Source organism: Bufo bufo, chromosome 4, assembly GCF_905171765.1.
Source record: "Bufo bufo chromosome 4, aBufBuf1.1, whole genome shotgun sequence".
Lineage (NCBI taxonomy): Eukaryota > Metazoa > Chordata > Amphibia > Anura > Bufonidae > Bufo > Bufo bufo.
Genome location: NC_053392.1, coordinates 279,315,446 through 279,333,856, shown reverse-complemented (window position 1 = coordinate 279,333,856; position 18,411 = coordinate 279,315,446). Strand labels below are relative to the sequence as shown.

Sequence of the window (18,411 nt, the reverse complement as noted above, 5' to 3'; positions counted from 1 at the left end):
TACTGATTGAGGGGTGCTATATACCAGTTTCCGCCAATTACCGATTGAGGGGTGCCATATACCTTTTTCCACAAAATACTGATTAGGGGGTGCTATTGCTATATACCTTCTTCCACTAAATACTGATTGAGGGCTGAAATACACTTGCTTCCACAAAATACTGATTAAGGGATGCCATATATCTGTTTCCGCTAAATACTGATTAAGGGTGCTATATACCTGTTTCCACCAATTACTGATTGAGGGGTGCCATATACCTTCTTCCACTAAATACTGATTGAGGGGTGCTATTGCTATATACCTTCTTCCAACAAATACTGAATGAGGGCTGTGATACATCTGTTTCCACAAAATGCTGATTGAGCGATGCCAAATACCTGTTTCCACCAAATACTGATTGAGGGCTGTGATATACCTTCTTCCACAAATACTGCTCTTCTCTACGGACTTAGGAAGAGGGTCATTTAGAAAATGACAGGCTGAGGAAGAGGCGTTCCGCAGGGATGGTAGGGGTCGGGCAGGTGCACCAGGCTGGAGCCTAAATGGGAAGTTGGAGAAGGCGCGTGCAATAACTTCAAAGGGCGCACCACAGTTGGTTGAGTGGCTCACTCAGCCTTCCGCTTTTGCACCCTCCTCATCCTCTGTATCTGCACCCTCCTCACTCTCTGCTGTGTGCTCCCCAAAGACACCACAACCACCACCATAGCCCAACCACTCGAGTCAGAGGAATTAATTTCCCATCCATTCCCAGACCTTACCGATGCGCAGCCAGTCTTGGCATTGGATGAGGAAGAGGAGGCAGCAATGGCCGCCTCCCAGCGGTCTGACGACAGAACCCAGATCAGCCCAAGGAGGGTGGTCCCCGCTGTTGCTGCCTACTCCGAGATCTCTAATGTCGGTGGTGGTGAAGGTGACGATAATGACGTGTCAATGGACGACACGAGGGTGCCCACAAGAGAGGAAGAGGAGTGGAGTTCAGAGGGACACACGGAGCAGCAGATAGGGAGGAGAAGCAGGCAGAACTCGCAGTGCACAGGAGGTAAAAAACAGATTGCAAATGTATCTGGAGCGATCCATCCACTATACACTGTCACATCTTGCGCTCCCTGTGTGGGCTTTTTTTTAACATGTCAGCTGCTGATAATAGTGTTGCCATCTGCAGCCTGTGCTGTCAATGCATAAGTCGCGGTAAGCCCAACACTCACCTACGGACGTCTGCCTTAAGAAGGCACCTGGCCTCCCAAAACCGAGCCCAGTGGGAGCAACGCCGCCAGAACCCACAAAGCCACACTCCCGGCGCTCACCGTCCTGCCTCTTGTCCTTCTCCTCCTATTTGCCCTCCATTACACCTTCCACCATGCCGTTGACGCGTTCATCTAGCACAAGGCAGGCTTCTGTGGCCCAAATGTTCGAGCGTAAAAAAATTATGACGCCGGTTAATCCTCTTGCCCAATGGCAGACTGCTGGCTTGTCGGAACAACTATCCCGCCAACTTCTGCCATATAAATTGGTGGACTAAGAGGCCTTTAGAAAATTTGTGGCCATTGGCACACCACAATGGAAGGTACCCGGAAGGAAATATTTCTTCCAGAAGCACATCCCTGAACTATATGGCCACATTCAGCGGCAAGTGAATATATATCTGGCACACAGACACATGGTCTGCCAAGATACATCTGACCACAGACACATGGTCTAGCAAACACCAGCTGGGAAGGTACATAACATTTACTGCCCACTGGGTGAACCTTCTGATGGCCGTCAAGCATGTAACCCGTGGCACCCGTGTAGATTTGGTGTTGCCTCCACGGATTGCATGCAGGCCTGCCTATTCTTCTCCTCCTCCTACTCCATACTCCGTCTCCTCCTTGGCAGACTCCTCTTTTTTCACTGCTACCGCCTTTTCCACTGCACCCCCTAAGCTCCCCAGAATCTATTCAACGTGCCAGGTGAGACGTTGCCATGCTGTGCTGTGGCTGTTGTGCCTGGAAGCCAAGAGCCACACCAGTCCTGCACTTTTTTCAGCTCTGCGGTCACAGGCCGATCAGTGGCTATCCCCGCTCAATTTGACAGGTAAAGTGGTGTGCGAGAACGGTGCCAATCTGCTAAGCGCGCTTAAACAGGGCAAAATGACACACGTGCCGTGCATGGCACACGTCCTGAACTTAGTCATGCAGCGTTGCCAAAGACTCCGCGGTCCAGGACATCTTGCAGCAGGCCAGGAAAATCTCTGACCATTTTAGAAGATCTTACACAGTCATGGCTCACTTTGCTGATGTTCAGCGGCGACACCACTTGCCCATAAGATGTCTGATTTGTGACTGCCCGACGTGCTGGAACTGCACCTTGTATATGCTTGATAGGCTGCTCCAGCAGAAACGTGCCGTTAACGACTTGTTCTGGGAGCTTGGTTTTTTCACTGCGCCAGTGGCTGCTCATGCGTAATGCATGCAGACTTCTGTGGCCCTTTGATGAGATCACATAACTGGTCAGTCGCAGCCAAGGAGCCATCAGTGACATTGTACCTTATGCCTTCTTTCTGGAGCGTGCATTGCGTTGTGTCATTGATAAGGCCATCGAGGAGCAAGAGCAAGAAGATGAGGAAGTCGCAATGCTGAATAAATTCCCAGGGGGGCTACTCCATCTGAGACAAGTCAGCAGGAGTCTGAAGAGGAGTCAGAGGAGGGTGGGTGCTGGGGGAGGAGGAGGAGCAAGAAGAGCAGGCTTTAAACTTTTCGGGGATCCATGGTGTTGTCCGTGGCTGGGGGAGGAGCCCGAGAACGACATTTTCCTGGGCGATGAGCAGGAGCCAGGGCGCTCCACCGCTTCCATTTTAGTGCAAATGGGGGCCTTCATGCTCCAGTGTTTGAAGAGGGACCCCCGTATAAAAAGCATAAAGGTCAAGGACCTGTACTGGGTGGCAACGTACTTAGACCCCCAGTACAAACACAAAATGGCGGACATGTTACCAGCATCACAGAGGGCTGGCAGAATGCAGCATTTCCAGGCCTTGCTGCGAGAGATGCTTCATTCTGCTGTTGCGGGCGCTGGCAGAGGAATTTCATCCCACAGCGAAACAGGTTTGATTACCAATCCTACCGCTCCTGCAAGAAGAGGGCCTTTCATGTCAGGTGAATGCCTAATTTTTTGGGGCCTGTACTGGCCGACAGTTACATATTTATCCTATGACCGCCTTATGTACCTCCATCCACAGAATCCAAAGTTCTTTGCTGTCAGGTGAATTCCTATTGCCTAAATTTTGGAACCTGTACTGGCTGACAGTTACATATTTATCCTGTGACCGCCTAATTTACCTCCAGCCACAGAAACCAAAGTTCTTTGCTGTCAGGTGAATGCCTATTGGTTAATTTTTGTGGCCTGTACTGGTCGACAGTTACATATTTATCCTGTGACCGCCTAATGTACCTCCAGCCACAGAATCCAAAGTTCTTTGCTGTCAGGTGAATGTCTATTGGCTAATTTTTGGGGCCTGTACTGGCCGACAGTTACATATTTATCCTGTGACTGCCTAATGTATCTCCAGCCACAGAATCCAAAGTTCTTTGTTGTCAGGTGAATGCCTATTGCCTAATTTTTGGGGCCTCTACTGGCCGACAGTTAATTTTTTATCCCTTGCCACATAATCACACCCCTGTCTCACTCCTCTGCCTCTCATTATGGTGGCGTATGAACCGCATTCACCATAAGGACCTTCTAATGTACATAGGGTAATGTGACTGTGCCCCCCACCCCGTACTGTGAACCTCACCCTGTACTGTGCCCCCTTATTCCCTGCATTGTGCCCTCTTACCACACACTGTGCAGTGCCGCTAGTCATTCCCTGTACTGTGCCCTCTTATACTCTTTTATCCGGTCAAAGTATGGCGGTGTTATCCGGTCACTGTACAGAGGTGTTATTCGTCAATGTATGGCAGTGGTATCCAATAACGGGATGGCCATAACTGTATCCCTTTCCCTGCCCACGCCATCCTTTTTTAGACCTGGCATGAGCGGGCAAAATATGCAGATTGCGGTGCTAAGGACCTTTGCACCACAATCTGTGTCAGAAATACGCCTAACATAGACGTATTTCAATAAATCAATGTCTACCTAATTGTATTATTATTCAGGGGTAGGGCTAATATCGTTATATTATATAGATTCTAGTGTATAATACTGTGCTTTGTATTTCCCAGTAGAAAATGATCCTTGAGAAACACAGTCCTCATCCCTGACCACCAGGACCAGGTAGCGCTCTGTCAGTACATGGCGGCCTCCCCTCTCCTCCACGCTGCTCCGCTGTGTACTGGTGCTTATTCTGACAGTAGAGCTGGGTTCACATCCTATTTTTGCCATCTATTTAATGCATACCAAAAATGTATGCGTTAACAGATGCCTCAGACTGATGCCGTACAGTGGCGTCCGTTCACCATACATTTCCATGGTATATAATTTTTTAAAATTCACGTATGCATTTTTTTAATGGACTCTGCAGGATACAAAAATGTGGAGTGCTGCACATTTGGATACATCAAACCGATAGGAAATAACATCTTTCTAGGCTCCAGCAGGGTACATTTTTGAGAGTTTCCCTTTAAGACGCATAAAAATGGCCCCTGATTAACATACATATTTTTTCTCTGAATTTTAGCCAATGATCCCCCTCTGGTATGTCACTGTCCATGTTGTGGGACCATTTGTGCACTCATAGTTTGTATTTGGTGGCTGCAAATATGACCTAAAGGTTTTTCAGGTTTGCCTGCTATTAAAGTCAATGGACGCGATGCAAAAGCACGGTTTGCGTCCATCACTAATGGCTTTATGTGCCATGTTAATAAAGAAGAACCACTAAGTGAAAGTATTGGCATGTTATCCATTTTGTTCTGTTTATATTCTTTATTATTAATGTTTGTCATCAATCTGTTGTATTTCATGCAGCATCTTCTTTATATGCAAAAAATCTATATTTTGAACAACTGAAAATGTAATTAGGGAGTACATTTTCTATAAAGTAACACATGTTCGGTTACATTTATATGGCAGATTTTAAGCTTTTGCTTCATCCTCATATCGAATAGGCCATTTAGATTTTTTTTTCTTCTGTTACAGCATTCACCATGCAGAATAAATACATTAATATATTTTATTATGTATTATTCATTTTTTTAATTTTTATTATGGGTGAATAGAATTTTTATATATATTTTTTATATAATTTTTTTGTTTGTTTTCACTTACATTAAGTCCCCTTAGAGATTTGTCCTATAGACTGCAATTAATTACCATTGTAGCCTATTGGACATTCTTTCCTATGGAAACCTGCCACTGTCGCTGTTGCCCCTCCCTTCAGAGGGGCCAAGACTACTATAACGAATGAACGGCTTCCTCGATCACAGTCTCAGATGCTATGAACAATTGACAATGGTATTTGAGGGGTTAAATGTCTGTGATCAGCATTATTGCTATCATAGTTATTTGCTCTGGCTGTCTGTAGAAACCTGGCCACTGTGATCTTAAGTTAGCACCATTTTTAAAGAATGTATGGCAGATATCCTTAAGGGGTGTGTGAACATGAATTTTATTCTGCCACTAAACAAGGTGCTGTTCCTGCAAGTGCACAGGAAGCGATGTGAAGTGCTCTATGATTTCTTCATTGATATGCTTAATACACCTTCCCCTCTGCTATGAGTGACAGCTGTAGTGGTCTCCTGGTTGGATGTTACAACAAAAAATGAGCCCTCACAAAGCTCCGTAGATATAACTACAAAAAAGTTATAGGAGTCAGAATATGGTGAGGTTTTTTTTCCAGTAATAAAACACAAGAAAAACTATACAAATTTGGTATTTCCATAATCATACTGATGGCAAATTAAGTTAATGAGTCTTCCAGGGGGGAAAGGATTAATATGTCCTTCATATGGCTGAGTAAAATGAGGAACAGAAGTATTTGAATACCCTGCAATTTTGCAAGTTCTCCCACTTAGAATTCATGGAGGGGTCTGAAATTCACATTGTAGGTGCATTCCCACTCTGAGAGACAGAATAAAAAAAAATTTAAAAAAAAAATCAGGAAATCACATTGTATGATTTTCAAAGAATTTATTTGTCTTACACTGCTGAACATAAGTATTTGAACACCTTAGAAAATCAGCGTAAATATTTGGTACAGAAGCCTTTGTTTGCAATTATAGAGGTCAAACGTTTCCTGTAGTTCTTGACCAGGTTTGCACAAACTGCAAAAGGGATTTTGGCCCACTCCACCACACAGATCTTCTCTAGATCTGTCAGGTTTCGGGGCTGTCGCTGAGCAACATGGAGTTTCAGCTCCCTCCAAAGATGTTCTATTAGATTTAGGTCTGGAGACTGGTTAGGCCACTCCAGAACCTTGATATGCTTCTTATGGAGCCACTCCTTGGTTATCCTGGCTGTGTGCTTCGGGTCGTTGTCATGTTGGAAGACCCAGCCATGACCCATCTTCAATGCTCTGACTGAGGGAAGGAGGTTGTTGCTCAAAATCTCATAATAAATTGCCTCATTCATCCTCTCCTTAATGCAGTGCAGTCATCCTGTCACCTTCGCAGAAAAGCACCTCCAAAGCATGATGTTACCACCCCCATGCTTCACAGTAGGGATGGTGTTCTTGGGATGCAACTTATCCTTAATTTTTCCTCCAAAACACGAGTGAAGTTTAGATCAAAAAGTTCTACTTTGGTCTCATCTGACCACATGACTTTCTCCCATGCCTCCTCTGGATCATCCAGATGGTCATTGGCAAACTTCAGAAGGGCCTGGACATGTGATGACTTGAGCAGGGGAACCTTCCGTGCAATGCTTGATTTGAAACCATGACGGCTTAGTATTCTACCGACAGTGACCTTTGAAACTATGTTCCCAGCTCTTCTTGTCATTGACCAGATCCTTCCTTGTAGTTCTGGGCTGATTTCTCACCTTTCTTATCATCAGTGATACCCCACAAGGTGAGATCTTGCATGGAGCCGCAGTCCGAGGGAGACTGACAGTGGTATTTAGCCTCTTCCATTTTCTAACAATTGTTCCAACAGTTGATCTATTTTCACCAAGCTGCTTGGCAATTGCCCAGTAGCCCTTTCCAGCCTTGTGGAGGTCCACAATTTTGTTTCTGGTGTCTTTGGACAGCTCTTTGGTCTTGCCCATGGTAGTAGTTGGCGTCTGACTGACTGTGGGATGGACAGGGGTCTTTAAAGAGCTCAGACAAGTTCTACTAAGTTAGATTAATGAGTGGAGTAGAGGTGGACTTTTTAAAGGCACAGTAACAGGTCTTTGAGAGCCATAATTCTTGCTGTTTCTCAGGTGTTCAAATGCTTATGTTCAGCAGTGCAAGACAAATAAATTCTTTAAAAATCATACAATGTTATTTCCTGAATTATTATTTTTTTATTATGTCTCTCAGAGTGGGACTGTACCTACAATGTGAATTTCAGACCCCTCCATGATTATAAGTGGGAGAACTTGCAAAATTGCAGGGTGTTTAAATACTTCTGTTCCCCACTGTATATCCAATCAAATATATATATATATATATATATATATATATATATTTTTTTTTTTTTTTTAACTCTACAGCTATAATGGAAGCTTTAGAAAAATATGATTGGAAAACAGGTGCCCTAAACATTTTATATTACTTCAAGCATTCTGGGCAATAAATGCCAGACCTCACATTCTTCTTTAATAATTTTAAATTAAAACTTAACATGTACGAACAATAAAATTATATCAAGGCATGATTAAGAGAACTTGAAGGGGTTCCTAGGATTAATATGATTTTTAACATATATGCTCATGGAGTTGCTTACCTCATGTAAGTGTACTGCATGCTTTTCTTTTTGAATTTAGATTCTCTTAACTCATTTTCACAATGTAAACAAACCCTTCTGGTTTATTTTAATCCTGTATGTAGCACATCCTGTTGATGTATCCAACCAAACCCAGGATGCCCTTTCTTTGCCACAGCTCCAGTAGTGCCCCTAACAATACCCAGTTCGGTTATAGTGCCATCTCACCCAGCTAGTTACATAGACATTCCCACTATCACTGCGCCTGTTGCTGCTTTGACACAAAATAAGACAGAGCTCCATGGACATGATACTGTGACCAGCCCAGAATGGAAGATATAAACAATAAAGGTAAAAGAAATACATTACAAAATTAAAGCTACCTTCATAAATGATTATTGTAAACACTGCATATCACCCTGAACACACCATCCACACCGTGAAATATGGTGGTGGCAGCATCATGCTGTAGGGATGTTTTTCTTCAGTAGGGACAGAGAAGTTGGTCAGAGTTGATGGGAAGATGGATGGAGCTAAATACAGGGCTATCCTGGAGAAAAACCAGGTAGAAGCTGTAAAAGACTTGAGACTGGGGACGAAGGTTCGCCTTCTAGCAGGACAAGGACCCTAAACATACAGCCAGAGCTACAATAGAATGGTTTAGATCAAAGCATATTCATGTGTTAGAATTGCCCAGTCAAATTCCAGACTTAATTCTCATTGAGAATCGGTGGTAAGACTTGAACATTTCTGTTTACAGATGTTCTCCATCTAATATGACCAAGCTTGAGCTTTTTTGCAAAGAAGAATGGGCAAACATTTTAGCCTCTAGATGTGCAAAGTTGGAAGAAAGGTAAAACCCCAAAAGTTTTGCAGCTGTAATTACAGCAAAAGGTGGTCCTACAAAATAGTGACTCAGGGGGCTTAATACAACTGCATGCAATACTTTCCAGATTTTTATTTATTAAAAATTTTGAAAACCATGAATCATTTTCTGTTTACTTAACACACACTTGCAATAAAATGCATTTAAGTTTGTGGGTGTAACATGAAAAAAATGTGGAAAAGTGCAAGGGGAGACACTCAATCTCTGAATACTACTTTCTAAGAACTGTATTACCTGACTTGACCACAATTATCGCTTCATTGAACTCTGTTTCCCTAATATGTTATCCTCTTTGCATCAGTATGCATTTTGTAAGTGTGAAGGAACATAGATTAACTTGGCTTATGATTAGAGATGAACGAAATTTAGAAAAATTAGATTCAAACAATTCGCTGAACTTCGACAAGCAAATCAATTGCTACAAATTAATTCATCATCATAGAATATTTAGCCCAAAATGAATAAAAAGCAATCATAAAAAAGGTGTACATAGCCTTTAAATACCATCTCGGTAAAAAAATATTTGATTTAAAGAGCATCTGTTATGAAAATACTGCTTTTCTCTGGAGCTATGTTGGACCAATCATTATAGAGTCATATTCTAAAAATATTCGACTCTGTGTGACCTTCTTCTAGTAACTTGCACTGTAGCTGTCCTGAATTGAATCTATCTATCACAACAACAGAGCTTGATTGTTTGACAATGTCATTTGGCTTATGCTCCTGAATGGTCAGAGCCCCAACTCCAGCTCCAGCCTTTAGACTGATTTTGGACATACAAAATGACCCCTGCAGACTAATTTACTTTAAAACATATTTTACCAAAAAATATTAAAAGAAGACACTAAAGTAGTAGTAAAGGGTATCATTTACCTGAATGTCTACAGTCGTGGCCAAAAGTTTTGAGAATGACACAAATATTACTTTTCACAAAGTTTGCTGCTAGACTGCTTTTAGATCTTTGTTTCAGTTGTTTCTGTGATGTAGTGAAATATAATTACACGCACTTCATACATTTCAAAGGCTTTTATCGACAATTACATGACATTTATGCAAAGAGTCAGTATTTGCAGTGTTGGCCCTTCTTTTTCAGGACCTCTGCAATTCGACTGGGCATGCTCTCAATCAACTTCTTGGCCAATTCCTGACTGATAGCAACCCATTCTTTCATAATCACTTCTTGGAGTTTGTCAGAATTAGTGGGTTTTTGTTTGTCCACCCGCCTCTTGAGGATTGACCACAAGTTCTCAATGGGATTAAGATCTGGGGAGTTTCCAGGCCATGGACCCAAAATGTCAACGTTTTGGTCCCCGAGCCACTTAGTTATGACTTTTGCCTTATGGCACGGTGCTCCATCGTGCTGGAAAATGCATTGTTCTTCACCAAACTGTTGTTGGATTGTTGGAAGAAGTTGCTGTTGGAGGATGTTTTGATACCATTCTTTATTCATGGCTGTGTTTTTGGGCAAAATTGTGAGTGAGCCCACTCCCTTGGAGGAGAAGCAACCCCACACATGAATGGTCTCAGGATGCTTTACTGTTGGCATGACACAGGACTGATGGTAGCGCTCACCTTTTCTTCTCCGGACAAGCCTTTTTCCAGATGCCCCAAACAATCGGAAAGAGGCTTCATCGGAGAATATGACTTTGCCCCAGTCCTCAGCAGTCCTTTCACCATACTTTCTGCAGAAGATCAATCTGTCCCTGATTTTTTTTTTGGAGAGAAGTGGCTTCTTTGCTGGCCTTCTTGACACCAGGCCATCTTCCAAAAGTCTTCGCCTCACTGTGCGTGCAGATGCGCTCACACCTGCCTGCTGCCATTCCTGAGCAAGCTCTGCACTGGTGGCACTCCGATCCCGCAGCTGAATCCTCTTTAGGAGACGATCCTGGCGCTTGCTGGACTTTCTTGGACGCCCTGAAGCCTTCTTAACAAGAATTGAACCTCTTTCCTTGAAGTTCTTGATGATCCTATAAATTGTTGATTGAGGTGCAATCTTAGTAGCCACAATATCCTTGCCTGTGAAGCCATTTTTATGCAACGCAATGATGGCTGCACGCGTTTCTTTGCAGGTCACCATGGTTAACAATGGAAGAACAATGATTTCAAGCATCACCCTCCTTTTAACATGTCAAGTCTGCCATTTTAACCCAATCAGCCTGTCATAATGATCTCCAGCCTTGTGCTCGTCAACATTCTCACCTGAGTTAACAAGACGATTACTGAAATGATCTCAGCAGGTCCTTTAATGACAGCAATGAAATGCAGTGGAAAGTTTTTTTGGGGATTAAGTTAATTTTCATGGCAATTCATCTGATCACTCTTCATAACATTCTGGAGTATATGCAAATTGCTATTATAAAAACTTAAGCAGCAACCTTTCCAATTTCCAATATTTATGTAATTCTCAAAACTTTTGGCCACGACTGTACAAGGTTAATGATTACACCTAAAAAATTGGTGACATATACAGTATATCACAAATGTGAGTACACACCTCACCTTTTTGTAAATATTTTATTATATCTTTTCATGGGACAACACTGAAAATATAACACTTTGATATAAGGTAAAGTAGTCAGTGTACAGCATGTATAACAGTATAAATTTGGTGTGTCCTCAAAATAACTTAACACACAGCTATTAATATCTAAACTGCTGGCAACTAAAGTGAGTACACTCCTAAGAGAAAATTACCAAATTGTGCCCAATTAGACATTTTCCCTCCCCAGTGTCATGTATATGTATATAAATATATTAATAAATATATAAAATGGGGTCAATTAGTTAATTGAGGAGTTGCCTATGATTAGTTATTTGCTCATGATCTGTCCTATGACATCTAGGAAACTGGCATCTGCGAGTGTAATAGGTACACTTATCTATGGTCATTCAGCTCACAGGTGTGAGCATATTAGCACTGCAGAAAACAGTATTTAGATTGTCACAGACCGTAATGGATCAAGAAAGCAATGGAGAATTTTTAAATACCCTAACATAACTTTCTATTATAGGTTCAGTTCCCTCAACTTATTATACAGCAGCCAATCCATTTATGATCACTTATGTTATTGCTTTTGCAATACATATATAATACTGACTTACTCTTTGTCCTTCTTTTCCAGGTGGGCCTTCAGGACCATCAATTCCCTATTTAAAATGAATGGTTAAAACACAATACTGTTAGAGTAAAATACTGTTAGCTAAAGCAATATAATTGCAAAACAATTTAATGTAGCTTAGTACATTGGCAAAGGATTAAAGCATGTGGATGTTACTAGAGACATCCCACTTTGAGCTATGCTAACCTAAAAGGTAAAGATTAACTTTTTAATGATGTGTTACAAACGTCTGTTTTTTATTTTTATTAAACTACTGTATATGCTGTAATGTTCAAATGAGTAGGTTGTAGATGTGCTCTTTTTTTCAAAATGGGAGATTAGCGAATCAAATCCAACGGAGTAGAATTCGATCTGAATTTTAGGATAAATTCGATTCACCTCAAAGCCGAATTTCCTCGTGCTTTGTGTAAGTGAATCGATATAACCTGAAATAGTGTAAAAAAACAAACAAAAAAAAGTAATTCTTACCTATATTTGCTCGCGACGGGCCACCATCTGCCTCTTCATTGAAGATCTCGGCCGAAATTCCATATGTCACTACGTCGGCTGGCGTGATGATGTAATGGCGAGATTTCACGCCAGATCTTCAAGCAAGATGTCGGCTGCCCGTCGTGAGCAATTGGAGGCAGTGAGTTTGATAATTTATTTTTTTTTTATGTTAATTTTAACTGATGACTGATAAGTCATCAGTTAAAATAAAAAAAACCTTTAAGAATTTAAAACAACTTTTAACAATTTAACATCCTAAATTCCACAACTATATGTACAGTAAATTATGTACTTACCCTATCTCCTTTTATCCCATTTGCATAAATCTGAAATGAAAAAGATTACATTAAATTATCTAATTTACATAACTTACTTGATGACTATTCATATTTGCATGTTTTATTTGTTTCTTTTTTTAGTACCTTCCATAAATCTCCAGGTGCATACACAAACATCAAAGGTCACCATAGTAAAAGAGCCCCTCAGCGACATTTCTGCCGATTTAACTTTTTTTTTATTATTCATGGATGACAACTATGTAGAAAAAAGTGGAATATGTGCTTTATAAATATAGTGGTTTTTTTTGGACACCAAATTTCTAAATGTATTTACTCAAGACAACTGGCATAAACACCTGATAAATCTCTGTCTGTTCTTTCCATATAAGGGCTCTTTCACACTTGCGTTGTTCTGTTCCGGCATAGAGTTCCGTCGTCGTGGCTCTATGCCGGAAGAATCCTGATCAGGATTATCCCCATGCATTCTGAATGGAGAGAAATCCATTCAGGATGCATCAGGATTCATCAGGATGTCTTCAGTTCCGGAACGGAACGTTTTTTGGCCGGAGAAAATACCGCAGCATGCTGCGCTTTTTGCTCCGGTCAAAAATCCTGAACACTTGCCGCAAGGCCGGATCCGGAATTAATGCCCATTGAAAGGCATTAATCCGGATCCGGCCTTAAGCTAAAAGTCGTTTCGGCGCATTACCGGATCCGACATTTAGCTTTTTCTGAATGGTTACCATGGCTGCCAGGACACTAAAGTCCTGTTTGCCATGGTAAAGTGTAGTGGGGAGTGGGGGAGCAGTATACTTACCGTCCGTGCGGCTCCCGGGGCGCTTCAGAGTGACGTCAGGGCGCCCCACGTGCATGGATGACGGCGCATGGGGCGCCCTGACATCATTCTGGAGTGCCCCGGGAGACGCACGGACGGTAAGTATACTGCTCCCCCGCTCCCCACTACTTCTATGGCAACCAGGACTTTAATAGCGTCCTGGCTGCCATAGTAACACTGAACGCATTTTGAAGACTGATCCGTCTTCAAATGCTTTCAGTTCACTTGCAGTGTTACGGATCCGGCGGGCACTTACGGCAAATGGAGTACACGACGGATCCGGACAACGCAAGTGTAAAAGAGGCCTAAGCTTTCCATGTAAGCTGGTGTCATTCACGAGCCACATATGGCTCAAGCGTCATGGGTCGATCTTCCAAACGCAATGCCACTGATGAAGCACATGTGAAACCTTGGGTTAGTAATTGATCTTTAGACATTTTTATCTATTTATATGTGCTGATATATTTTATATTTTGTAAGTGCAATAAATCTTGTGGTTAGATATTCTTAAAGTGGTTGTGCTTCACTATTTGGATATTTCTTTGTTTCCATTTGAAAGAGAGTGTGGAAGGGACCCAAGTGGAGAGTGTCATTCACAGCAACAGAAACCAGTGTTTGATTATCTCAAGTGTATGGCTTTTTGGAAGATATACGCAGGACCCCAGAGCCATTTGTGCTGTAGATTTGTGGATGAGAACTCCAGCTTATATGGAAAATGCAGTGGAGAAGACCTACTTCACAAGGATCTTGCAATGATTGTGTGGTACAGACTGAGTTAAGGACTTTTATATATATTTTATAAATATATAATAAATCTCCCCCATATAGCTCTAAATTCTCTCTTACATTAAAATATATAATGGCTGCCTGCAACCCTAAGTGGGAGAGGCTCATGGCATAGAAAGTTACAGTTACCACTGAAAACAAAACAGGCTGTAAAATCTGTACAAATCTGAGGTGTGGCCAGGGTGCTAATGTTGGCACGATGACCCTGCATCAACACATGGAGTGTCACCAAAAAGTGGTGTGGGAAAACCGTGCCACTCATTTAGTGTTACAGCCTGATGTAGCAAACGCTGCATATCCCACTGGCCCACACCCCCTCTCTAGCAGTCAGGGCTCGCCAACATCAGCAGAAGGAAGCTGTTATTCCTTCCCATCGACTTCAATGTTGTCTATTGCTCCTGATGCTCCTCCCCCTACTCCTCGTCACTTGTTTCAACAGCAATCGATCACCTAGACGATTGCAAAAAGACAACAGTATGCATGCACTCATCCAATGGCGCAGAAGCTGAACGTGCACCTGGCCAAGTTGCTGGTACTACAGTCCCTCCCTTTCCTTGTAGTTGACTCTGTACATTTCAGAAAACTGATGGCTTGTGCCCACCCATGGTGGAGAGTCCCAAGCTGACATTACTTTTCCAAATAAGCCCTGCACACATACGTTGAGCAGAAGGTGAGCCATTCCTTGGGACTCTTGGAGTCTGGTAGAGTTCACGCCAGTACTAACGTATGGAGTTGCAACTATGGTAAGGACAAAATATGTTGTTCATGGCCAACTAGGTTAATGTTGTTCTGGACCAGGCACACCAGCAATTTGGCCAGGTGATGCCAATGCTGCCTCTGTGTTATAATGCTGCGCCAATGTCCACCTCTCCCTCCTCATCCTCCAACTTATCCTCATACTCCCCTCTAGACACAGTTGACAGTGGTCCTCCAGCATATCACCTATGCAAAGCTAGGCTTTGCCACACGATTTTACACCTGGTCAGCCTTGTTGAACAGAGCCATGCCTGGGAAGAACTGCTCCACGTCATCAATAAAGAAATCGAACACTGGCTATCTCCTTGCGAACTAGAGATAGGACCCATGGTTACTGATAATGGGAAGAACATTTTGTCTGAGCTGTGTCAAGGAGGGCTGACCCATGCACCCTGCATAGCACATGTCTTCAATCTTGTTGCCCACTGGTTCCTGAAGTCTTTCACTGAACTGCAAGAGCTGTTAAAAATGTCAAGGAAACTGTGCATACACTTCAGCCACTCTTAGTGTGCAAAAACACCCTCCTTGAGCTGTAAAAGCAAAATGCTCTTCCCCTATATAAACTTACATGCAATGTTTGCACCCGTTGGAACTCCAGGCTCCATATGCTAAACCGTCTGTATGATAAGAGGTAGTCAATGATTGTTAAATGCTGCAGACGGACAGGTCTACTCCCCTGGGTAACTTCCACGTTAGCAAGTGGCAGCTCATGCGTGACACATGACGTTTGCTCAGGCCCTTTGAAGAGGCCACTTTATTTTTCAGTCAGCATTACTACAGGATGAATGATGTCCTTCCACTCCTTCACAATCCTGGAGGGGATGCTGACAAATCTGATTGACTCCATTTCACAGCCACTTGAGCCCCAATGAGGATGAACTGGCAGAGGAGGAGAACATAAACGCCCAGAAATTTTATACACAACTAGCTGGTTTATCTGCCCAAGCGACAGGCGAGGAGCAGGATGTGCTGGAGGGCGACAAGGAAGACAACTCAGATGACCCCAACAGACCGTGGCAATATGCACTGGAGATGAAGGCAGGGATGCCTTTGAAGTCCCTTGCGCAAATAGCCAGATGCATGCTGGGGCTGTCATGTTTCTGTAGTGACAGCTGCATTGTCAGGATTTGGCAGATGGTTGACTACTGGCTATCCACATTGTTAGACCCTCGCTACCGATCAAAAATGGAGGCATTTTTTAGACCTGAGAGGGATGCAAAAATGAACTACTTTAGAAATATGCTGTGTAGTTAGTTGGTCGCTGCCTACAAGCACCATCACCATCCTCAGGAAGGTCTGTACTCACACTCCACTGCCATGAGTTGTTGTGGGGGGGAGCAGCACTAGCGCTATACTGTATGCAGTAACTTCAGTGTGGAGTCTATGATGAGCAGTTTTCTTCAGCCGCCTACTGAAGAAATCACTCAGTAACAGCAGCAGGACATGCAGGATAACCTCAACCAGCAGATGGACTACACCCTGTCACCCAAGAACCTCTGGACTACTGGGCATGCAAACTTGAAGTGTGGCCACAACTGGCCGAGTTTGCAATAGGCATGCTTTCCTGCGCAGCCAGTAGTGTGGCATCAGACAGGTTTCAGTGTTGCCGGGGAGCATCGTTACCCCTAAGAAAACTCACCTTTCCTCCCTAAATATTGAGAGACTAACCTTCATAAAGATGAATCAGGCATGGATCAACCAGGATTTCCAAACACCGGTGCCTGGTGCAACAGAATAACTTATTCTGCAACTAATGATCATACTGTAGTGTGCTGCCACTGTCACTACCAGAGCTTTGGGACGTTCTCACAGCTCTGTTTCTCCACCCCTGTGATGATGTCACTACTAGAGCTTGGAGGAGATCTCACTGCTCTGTTTCTCCGCCCCTGTGATGAAGTCTTTACTTTCTGTTTCCTTCCTCCCAGCTGTTCCTCCTGCGTTTGATTTCCCTGCCTTTAAATCACCCCTCCTCCTATTGTAGGGCATGGATTATATTTCTCATTTCAGTTGTAGCTCTTGCTTGAGTATCTTCACTTGTAGCTATCAGTTCACTGGACCTGTGTTCTGCTGCAGCAAGCACTCCGGATATTGCCAGCTGTCCTTGGATCCGTCTTCTCTGCGGCTGCAGCTCCTTCAGCTAAGTGTGCAGACATTGTTGTGTACCTGGTTATTTTCTGACTGGATCTGAGGTTGCCACGGTTCCCTCCATATACTGAGCAGGGCACCGGTGGCCGTGCTCCTTCCACTATTGTAGGGGTTACAGTGGTCATCAGTCTTAGGTACGCGGGCATGCCTCGTTCCGCCATTTGGATCCGGGCATGTGCTTTAGCAGCATAGGGAGAGCTTTGAGGGTCTGACAGGGGTCACCCTTTATCCTCCCTAGTTTGGGTCCGGTCAGTAGCTCTTTTTACTGTGTATACTCTTGTTGCTCACATACAGCCGTGACATTATAATCCACCAAAACCGTCCTTTTTTGACATGGATCCGCTTTCTGGCCTGGTTGACCGCATGCAGGGTCTTTCTTTGGAAGTAGCGGATCTCCGTCAATCTATGACTCAGCTTCAAGCATTGGGCTCTGCTCCGGCTCATGGAGTCTGTTGCGAGCCAAAGGTCTCACTTCCGTAAACGTTCTCCGGGGGCAGTGAGAATTTTGTTCGCTTCAGAGAGGCATGCAAACTCCATTTTTGCTTGTGTCCCCACTCCTCTGGTAAGGAGGAGCAGAGGGTGAGGATTGTCATCTCCCTGCTCAGGGGTAATGCTCAGACTTGGGCTTTTTCGCTGCCATCAGGGGATCCCTCCCTTCGATCCGTGGAAAGATTTTTTGTGGCCCTGGGGCAGATATATGATGACCCGGATCGTGTTGCTCTGGCCGAATCTAACTTACGTGTTTTATGCCAGAACAAACTGTCTGCGGAGCTTTATTGTTCTGAATTTCGGAGATGGGCAGCTGATTCAGGTTGGAATGATGCTGCACTCCGGAGTCAGTTCTGTCATGGTCTCTCAGAGAGATTGAAAGATGCGTTTGCTTTCCATGAGAGACCAACGTCCTTAGAGTCTGCCATGTCATTGGCGGTACGCCTTGACAGGCGTCTAAGAGAAAGAAACAAGACCTCTCTGTCCAGCCATTGTCAGTCTAGGGGCAATGGTGCGGACTCATTCAGTGTGCAGGGGCCTCATCCTGTCTCGCTCCCCTCTGAGGAGGAGCCCATGCAGCTAGGTCGACTTTCCCCTGATAAAAGAGGATTTAGTCCTCAGAGTATGGTGTGTTTTTGTTGTGGGGGCATAGGTCATTTGGCAAATGTTTGTCCGTCTAGGAGATTCTTGAACTGTACTAAGAGCGATAATAAGAGAAAAACCTCAAAAGGTAAATCATCAAATTCTGCTTCATCTGCTACTTTGGGCAAAGTTGATGTAGGAATTGATGCTTTTCCTCTGACCTGCAATTCCC

At 43.5% G+C, this 18,411-nt stretch overlaps 1 protein-coding gene across 1 annotated transcript in view; it reads right to left on the bottom strand.

The window, feature by feature from the left end:
* LOC120998111 (collagen alpha-1(XIX) chain-like) overlaps nucleotides 1-18,411 on the bottom strand; it is an 861,475-nt gene that overhangs the window by 135,346 nt on the left and 707,718 nt on the right. The window contains exons 16-17 of the mRNA XM_040428630.1: nucleotides 12,605-12,634; nucleotides 11,803-11,847 (exon numbers count right to left, since the gene is read on the bottom strand). Coding sequence (XP_040284564.1) covers nucleotides 11,803-11,847; nucleotides 12,605-12,634 — 75 coding nt within the window. The remainder of the gene's footprint in view (nucleotides 1-11,802; nucleotides 11,848-12,604; nucleotides 12,635-18,411) is intronic.